The sequence below is a fragment of the Piliocolobus tephrosceles genome, unplaced genomic scaffold, assembly GCF_002776525.5.
Source record: "Piliocolobus tephrosceles isolate RC106 unplaced genomic scaffold, ASM277652v3 unscaffolded_22760, whole genome shotgun sequence".
Taxonomy (NCBI): domain Eukaryota; kingdom Metazoa; phylum Chordata; class Mammalia; order Primates; family Cercopithecidae; genus Piliocolobus; species Piliocolobus tephrosceles.
The window spans coordinates 1-9,322 of NW_022305155.1; the positions used below are offsets into that span (position 1 = coordinate 1).

The 9,322-nt window shown below is 36.6% G+C and overlaps 1 protein-coding gene across 2 annotated transcripts in view; it reads left to right on the forward strand.

Annotated features, from left to right (window-relative positions):
- Positions 1 to 671: 671 nt before the first annotated feature.
- LOC113221278 (vesicle-fusing ATPase-like) overlaps positions 672 to 9,322 on the forward strand; it is an 11,178-nt gene continuing 2,527 nt past the window's right edge. The window contains exons 1-3 of one of the 2 annotated variants that reach the window (XM_026450615.1): positions 677 to 1,185; positions 3,440 to 3,519; positions 7,677 to 9,271. In XM_026450615.1, coding sequence (XP_026306400.1) covers positions 1,077 to 1,185; positions 3,440 to 3,519; positions 7,677 to 7,757 — 270 coding nt within the window. In that variant the 5' untranslated portion in view covers positions 677 to 1,076 and the 3' untranslated portion in view covers positions 7,758 to 9,271. Of the gene's footprint in view, positions 1,186 to 3,439; positions 3,520 to 7,676; positions 9,272 to 9,322 lie in introns of those variants that run through there. The other variant, XM_026450614.1, reaches the window with a different exon arrangement.

Genomic DNA, 9,322 nt, shown 5'->3' on the forward strand with positions numbered 1-9,322 from the left:
TCTGAAGAAATTGTCCGTATTTATGCCAGGAAAGATGTAAGGAAGGAACTGAATCAAGACGGTCACAGTGAGACTCTATTATGGTAACATTTCTTAATTGTTAGGAATACTTTAAAAACCAAGTATACACAGGTTGTTTTTAAACCTAACATGAAAAATAGTTCATATCGTGAGTTTGATTTTATTTCTGTACCTAATTATAAATCTTCAATGGTTAAAAGATACCCAGAAAGGAATATATGCCATTCCAAGCAAGATGTTGGTGTGGCTGGGGATAGGGTTTACTATCTTGGTGTACTGAGGTTGGTTATCAACCAGAGAGACTGGGCTGGGATGCAGAAACTAATTCTTACTCATGACACCAATGAGATTTCCTGAGCCCCACCTATAGTTTCTGGAATAGGACCTTCATTTCCAAAAAGGCTAGTTTCAAGGCCTTGAGTACTTCTATTCAACTTGCAGTTAAGCTAATTCTTCTATCTGATTTGAAATTACTACATCCTTGCCAGGCTAAAACAGTTCCTTCACTGCTTAATTTCATTCTCATTTCCTTGTCCATCTTAAGACAGTGCATTCATGTCTTTTGTCTGGTTTTATACGTACATCTATCTGATCCTTCATACTCAACCTTTAATTCTTTTGTAAGCTCTTTTACCATTACGGTCTGATTTGAGTTGACAGAATTCTGATCTTTTGGTGTTATTTCTGCTTAACAGAGCCACAGTTCCTTCAGACAGTAAAATGGCATCCAGTTTTATTTTACACCTCTCTTACGGCTCCATCTAGCTCTTGAGTCCTGCAGGACACTAAAGTCCTGCTCCTGACATAGATACCAGAGACCAGTGTGATAGAAGTGATGGGACGTGTCAGTTGATTAATGATCAGCTAGTCCCCAGCATGCCCAGGTGTGACACACACAGCTGTTAGTGCTGAAAACAGCCTTAGCCTGCTCTCTGTTCAGCTGTGATCCAGTTGTGTCAATTCTAATTTATTATAGTCCAAAGTGTTGTTGTTTTCCTGTGCTTTGTTTAGTATTGCTCAAGAAGTAACTAAACTTCCTGGAAATTGTCATAACTATGGAGGACAGTGAGATAATAAATGCCTTTGTTTTCTTTCAGATCTTTGATGATGCATACAAATCCCAGCTCAGTTGTGTGGTTGTGGATGACATTGAGAGATTGCTTGGTGAGTCCTAACTTCTGCTGTTGTATTATCTTTGCCACATTACAGCTAATATCTCAAAAGTTACAAGAGAAAATTAACAGGTATTTATAAACTGTAGAGCAATAGAAATACCTTTCTTTGTCTTATAAGGAAATATAACGTTATCTCTTAAATAGCTGACATCAGTGATAGTATTCGTTTTAATACGCCCTGTGACTGTAACAGCATTATAAACTGCTTTCTTGTAAGGGCCCACGTCTTATTTTGTATCTTCTTCCAGTGTGCACTTGCCATAGTAAATGATGAATAATTTTCATTGATGGATATATCTGTTATTTAGGACCTCTGTGCTGCCTATAGCTCAGAAATCCACTTGTGAACTTTGACAGAACTAATGAAAGAAGGGTTTAGGATCACAGTGAAATCCGCAAATTCACTAAAACACTAAGGGCAGAAGTTGTAAGCTCTCTGCACCTCAGTTTCTGCTCTTACAAAACAGACTATAATCCCTCTCTTGCTTATCCCACAGAGTAATTGTGAAGACAAAAATGGGATAATAAATCTTGAAAAATTTTTGTAAGTTAAAAGTGCTCTATAGTAATTTTTAAAATATGTATTAAATATCTCCTATGTTGAAGTGCACTCCTAAAGGACACAAACATGAAAAAGACTTGGTCCTGGCACTTAACTCATAAGAAATAAACGGCAAGGAAGTGCCAGAAAGTTGTTGCTAATTTAATTTCACTGCAAAATTAAATCAGTCTGACATAAATTCATTACAACAATGGCTCAGAAAGGGGTAATAAACTCTATTGAAATAGAAACCCACTTGGTGACTTAATAACATCGGAAAATACTACCCAGTGTCCGAATAATCCCTTCTTCCTTAAGCTGTCCATAATGCTGTAGTCATGATTTCAAGCTAACTGTTCTTACTGCATTTTTCCCATCATTTTCAGACTTGCTTTTGGTCCTCTGTTATTTATTTTTTTAAGTTTTGGCAGTGTTTGTTATAAAGCAAAGCTGGTGTATCTGTGAGGTCTCCATAAATTGATAGTGGGTTTTGGGTCTGCTAGGTTTGATACATCTCAGCCTAGTTTATAGGATGATTTCTTTAAAAGCTTTTAGGCACAAACTCATAGCTGTGTGTGAATTCCTTTGTCTTAACACAATTGAGGTGTGTGGTCATAGCAACACTACCATGTTGGGAATGTGTGCCCTCTGAGTACATTTCACTGGTGTGAATGGTTGTCATCTGTACATGCTTGCTCATTTATTCAACAAACACTTGCTGAGCCCTTCCTCCTCTGGTAGAAGTGTTAGAGTCTCAGAAAAAGAAGATGCTGCATGTCTTTATAACATATGTTGGCAAATGTTAATGCAAAGTAGAATGTGCCATGTATTTTGGATATTCTGGTTTTTATTTATTTATTTTTATTTTCCCTCACACTGTTCTCATCTGGTGGATAGTCTGAAAATGGAGGGATCAGTTTTGACCTCAGGGGACCTGCGAGTAGCTCTAAGCACAGGGCAGGGGTGCATATGCAGTATGCAGAGAAAACTAAGCAGGTGGCATTTACGCTGAATCTTGAATTACTGGTAAATGTTTAACAGGTAGGACGTTCTCTTAGAGAGTTATCTGTTCCTTACCATCTGAGGGCCAATCTTAGTGGTTCTGCCATTGTTTCAGTTTTATTCAAATTCCTTATTTTCCCCTTTGTCCATTTTCTAACATCATGTTTTAATATCAGTGTACTGAACTGCCATGGTTTGCAGTAACTTCTTAGAAATGCTTGGTAAATACACCTGGGATTTTTTTTCCTCTAAAATAATCCCAGAAAAAAACGTCTACATGAACTCAAAGTGAATATTTAGAAGCTTTTTCAAAAAATTTATAGAGCCGAGTACAGTGGGATTATGGTAACCTATAATCCCAGCTAACTGGGAGGCTGAGGCAGGAAGGTTGCTTGAGCCCAGGAGTTCAAGATAAGCCTGGGCAACATAGCAAGACCCTGTCTCAAAAAAAAAAAAAAAAAATGACAGATAAGTGTTCTTATATTTTAAGCATTTAGGTTATTAGAGATATTTTTTCTCATTATAAATAGTTGTATGACTGTTGTTTAAGACTGTTTACTCTTTAAAATTTTTTTTCTTTTTCTATACCTATTCTGCTTATGTAGGGACTGTGTTTACTTTTGATTCAAAAAAGAAACTGAATGTTTGGAATATGTACATGTGGATCAAATCCCTAAACATAATAATATTTCTTTTCCAGATTATGTCCCTATTGGCCCTCGATTTTCAAATCTTGTATTACAGGCTCTTCTCGTTTTACTGAAAAAGGCACCTCCTCAGGTAAAATAATACTACTGATGTGGAATGTTTTAACAAAGGGTTTTTCAGTAAATTGCTTATAATGATGCAGTCTCTAAATAAGCAGGTTATCATAAACATAAAATTCTGTTGAAAATATTTTGAAAGGTCATCTGGTCTTGACTTCTGCTTAAGGTAAATTATTTTCTCAACATAATTTTTCCATTCCTTTTCTGAAGAAATCAAAATCCCACAGTTACTGTGTGGGATACAACAATTAGCATTGTATTTTGTTGTTTTGTAAGTTTTCCACCATATTATATATCCCTACCACCTCCAACTCCCAAGGGAGATTATGATATTAATAGAGAAGGCATTGAATATGTTCCCATTTGTTTCATTTATAATTTCATGGGTTTTCCTAAAAATTTGTTTATGGGGATATTTAAGTTTATTTTCTTTGGGCAGTTAAAAAAAAAACTATTTTTAACAGATGATCTGGAGTTATTTTTCTTGGGTCATGTGGCACTTTTGAGGAGTGAATTTATAGCCAGGATCGTGGTTCCTGTGATTGCATTTTTACTGATGTGGCTATTAGAGACTTGTGATTTTGGTAGGTTAACAAATTTAAAACCAACCTATGAAGGTTGGTTAAATATGATAATTATGTAGAGGCTGCCAGAGCATGTTTGGCTGTGTCACAAGACATGAGTTCTCTTGATTGATTCTGCATGCTGTAACCTTGAAAAATGCCAATCAAAGGCAGGTACAAAGCAGTTAAACACTGACTTAAAAAGCATCTTAATGTCTGTATGAGAATCTCATATTTAAAGTCAGAAATAGAAACTAATCTGTAAGGAAAACATTTAAACTGGTGAATCTAATTTTTAATTTAACAGTTACATACGTGCGTGTATTTTGCACTTTAAAGTAAAGGACTTGTCTTGGTTTTCCTAGAGTTTTTTTTTAACTTCTAAAATAGTGAGAAGAAACATAACCTATAACAGTCTTGAAAATGTACAACATATATGTATTGTGGAAGGATTTTAAAATCAGCTTTGCATAAACCATCATTCCTAATAATTGGAGTCTTAGCTTATACTAAGGGTGAAGTTAGAGAAATGAGTGTATTTTCTCTTTCTCTGATTCCTGCAGTATTTTCATAAATAAGTAAACGTATATATCTAAAGTTGCTGAAACAGAAATAATTACCCCCAATATCTACATATATCATGATTCCTCCAGTATTTTCATAAATAAGTAAAATGTATATATCTAAAGTTGCTGAAATAGAAATAATTACTCCCCCAGTGTCTACATATATCATGCACACACAAAAAAACTTTATCATATCAGCATATTAATTTTAAAACCTATTAGAATGTGGGACTTTTTCTAGGTATTTAAATTTATTTCTTAAAATATTTCTTTTTTTTAGCTGAAAATAATTTATGCTAAAAGTCACTTGGGAGAAGGAAGAATAACTTCAATGCTGTCTTATACTTTTTGTTCTTTACATTGTTAAATACTACACACATTGATTTAAACAGAGGTACACCCCCTTGGCTAAAAAGCATTTGTGATCCAAAGTAGATACTAACAGAAATAAACAGAAACTATTAATGAATGACCTGCCACACCAAGATTTAAGAATAATTTTTTTCTATGTTGTAAAACTTATTGTAAGACTTTTGAGAGAAGGAACATTATCTTATGCTTTTAAATCTCACAGCCTGTGGCATAGAGGTTTATACATATGTGATTCACCAATACCTTATCAACAAAAAAATTTTTTTAGTGTCTTTTCATTTTAGTGGGCTTAAGTGTTTTCATATTGCTGGAGTTTATATTTAGACAGGGCATGATAAGAGTGAAAACATTCAAAAATAAGTAAAGTTCAAATGGCCAATAAGTTTAAGAAGAGATACTCAACATCATTAGTCATCAGAGAAATGCCAGAACCAATAGTGAGATACCACTCACTGCATACCTGCTAGAATGGCTATCATCAAAAAGTCAGATAATGGCCGGGCGCGGTGGCTCAAGCCTGTAATCCCAGCACTTTGGGAGGCCGAGACGGGCGGATCACGAGGTCAGGAGACCGAGACCATCCTGGCTAACACTGTGAAACCCCGTCTCTACTAAAAAATACAAAAAAATAGCCGGGTGAGGTGGCGGGCGCCTGTAGTCCCAGCTACTCGGGAGTCTGAGGCAGGGGAATGGCGTGAACCCGGGAGGCGGAGCTTGCAGTGAGCTGAGATCCGGCCACTGCACTCCAGCCTGGGTGACAGAGTGAGACTCTGTCTCAAAAAAAAAAAAAAAAAAAGTCAGATAATGACAAGTGCTGGTGAAGATGTGGAGAAATTGGAACCTGTATGCACTGCTGGTGAGAATGTTCCTCAAGAGGTTAAGCATAGAGTTACCATATAACCCAGCTATTCCACTGAGTATACACCTACAAGCAATGAAAACGTATGTCCACATGAAAGCTTGTATGTCAGTATTCATAGCAGCATTATTCATAACTAAATGTTTATCTTATAAAATCTGGTATATCCATATAATGGAATATTACTCAGCAATAAAAAAGGTAGTACTATACATGCTACAACATGAATGAACTTTGAAAACATGCTAAGCAAAAGGAGCCAGTCAAAAAGACCACATATTGGATGATTCCAGTTATGTGAAATGTCCAGGATTGGCAGATCTATCAAGACAGAAAGTATATTTGGGATGGCCTAGGCCTGGGAGGGGAGAATGAGAAGAATGAGAGGTCACTGCTAATGGGAATGGAGTTTCTTTTTGGAGTGACAGAAATGCTGGAAAATTGATTTTGGTGGTGTGGTGTGTATCTGTGAATATACTAAAACACTGAATTGTACACTTTAAATGGGTAAACTATGTGCTCTGTGAACCATATCTCAAACGGTTATATCTTTTAGAAGTGATTTAGAAGCTACTTAAATGATGAAAGGAGACATAGAGTTAGAAGTGAGGGGTGAGCATCCAAGGTACATGGCCCAGCTTGGGAGAAAGAGGAATTGGATCATTTAAAAAGAACATGGGATGAATGTATCTGAGGACTGAAGAGGAAGAATATAGAAATATGTAAGAAGTAAGAGATGTGGTTGCCTTAGTGATTGGAAATGGCAGGGGTTCTCTCCGAAGGGAACACCATCTGGTCATTAATCAGAATTTGGTGACTCTGACCTGGAATGCCAGATTACCTGTAGTATACATGAATCAGTGGCAGGATAAATTAATATTTGTAGTATTTCTAGTTGGCATATATTTAACAAAATAAAAATGTGCTTTGTCATACCACCTTGCTTTTTAAAATGTTTATATTCTCTCAAGAAAATAAGAAGAAATTTTCAGGCTGATCCAAGTGTCAAGAATATTAGTCATTGTAAAGTGGAAGGATTCACTTTATCAAACTATTAGCATATAGGTTTTTCAGATGTTTTAGTTAAATATTAAAGGTATATTCAGCTAAATATTGTAGAAATGCTTAGAGTGGTAGAAAAATATTTATTACTGATAAGAAAACAGAAGTTGTGAGCATTTTTCTTTAAAAGGAGGAACTAACATACAATACAGTAATCATATCAGTCACTGAATCCTCAATTTTGCATTTGTTGAATTTCCAGCTTTCACACAGAAAAATTGTGTGTGCATGTGTGCACATACGCAAATAAAAGAATCCCTTCAGGGGCACTATGTTGTTATGTATCCAGATATTCTCTTTTCTCCTTCTTCCCCTCCCCCACCACCCCTTCCTTCTTGTAAATTGGCTTATTAAAACTGGTTCCCAAGCCCTCCTTTTTTCCCTTTGTGATTGCCTTGGTCTTGGATTTTCAGTGTAGAACTAAAAATTCAAGTCAGATTTCAGTTACCAGGATAATTTTGTTTGAATTTTAAATTTTTCTAAGTAAATGCATAGATTTTTAATGAACCTGGTATTCAGTGGATTTGCTTTAAATTTAGCTGCAGAGTTAATTTCATGATTGATTTATTAGCCCTTTGAAAGTATAAAAAGTGGTATCTGTAGTTCGTGAAGACTGAAAAACATCATCACATTTTGTTTAGCATCTTTTTAAAACCAATTAAAAGCTTTTCTAAAATGGATTGAACAGGAGAAAATAAAACATGTTCCCTAGGTCTTTATTTCAATCAAGTTTCCCTGTGTTCTGCAGGAGAAGAGATCGAGAGGGGATAGAAAAATTGAAAAGGGCTGTCCCAGCAGGGAGCCAAGCCGGAGAAAAGGGCTTCTCTGAGAACTCAGCAGCAGCAGCTAAGAAAGCTCCCAGCCTGCTTCATCTACATGCAGAGTCACACAAGGCATGGGGGTGCTCACCGTCACACAGAGGTTTCACATGTGCTTCCCTGCTGATTCCTGTGAAAAGCTAACAATTGGCTTGGAGGGTAAAAGACCACTGCAGTTCACCCTCCCTGAGCTGGACGTACAATTTGTCCAGTGTTAGGAAATGTCCGGCTTAGCAGTGAGAGGCTTGAAGACACCCCTCCTTCCAGTGAGATTCCTAACGCCGTCTCTTTTACTTGATGACACTGGGGCTCTTTTCAAGTTTTGCAGATTTATGGAAGTTGAGGGGAATGTGCTTTTCAAGATCAGGAGGATGAAAGCCTTGGTCTTAATGTCAAGGAGGATGCAGTAGTGAGTGGTAAGGCCAGGTAACTCTTCCTGCAGCCTGCAGCACCAGTGGCTTGATTATTTTCCTCATAGATCTCTTCTGCCACCTTTTTTTTTCTTTTTGGGAGACAAAGTGTCTGAAAAGGAGCTCCTTGGGCTGTAAAATGACATGATTTCCCAGTTTCCTCAACAAGTGTGAGAGTAGTTAAGCCCATTAACCTCACTGTTTAATGCTGAGTTTTTGACACTTTTGTGCATCAAACTGGAAAACCTCATCTGTATGTAACAGGGTAACCTTGTAATTTATGGAGGAACAATCCTTCCTCAGTTCAGTGCTTCCCAACCTGTTTAGATCATGGTGCATATGAAATGATAACATCTGATGATACACTTGGGTAAGTGGATGAGGCCACTCACAACTGGCCAAGGGTCTAGCCCTCCCAACAGCTGGCAGGAGTTGATATCTTAGTCCTCGTATAACTCATTTGAAGCTCAACAATTGGAAAACTCTTTGGAAATGTTAAACTTTACAAAAAAAGAATTAACCACTCTAACTTCATAGCAGTATTACTGAAGTAGAACTCAACCCTAACAGTTATTAGTGTTTTGTCTAAATTTTAATGATGTTGTTGAGAATAGTAACTTCCTCGCTCCTCTGACACCTAGGAATATTACCTAGTAAGAGAAATACAGCTTAAAGCTTGGAGGACCTAAGGTATGAACCAACAAGAAACTGTCAGCATTCTCGGGATGGGGACTTGGGCAGACACACTTGTTTCTGCATGAATTTTGTTTTTAACATCAGCAGTCTCTAGACAACATTGCTTTTCATGTAGTCCTTACATGACATCTTAGCAGTCTTACTTCAGGTATGGTTATTAGGACGTCTTGGTATCTTGATAATATTAAGCAGCTCTTCAGGCTTTGGGTTGCTTTAATGAAATAAGCAGAAAATGGAAGAGACTCCACATCATGCAGGCCTAAACATGAGTATCTCTCCATCTATTTGTTCGAAATTAACTCTGGCTAATGACTATGATATGACTCAGTAAGATATATAACCACTTTAGGAAAGAGGCTTAGTCATTTTGCCAGACACATTAATTTTAATCCACTGATGTGGTGACTTTTGCATTGGGCTTCATTTCTTTTTTTTTTTTTTTTTTTTTTTTTTTTTTTTTTTTTTTTTTT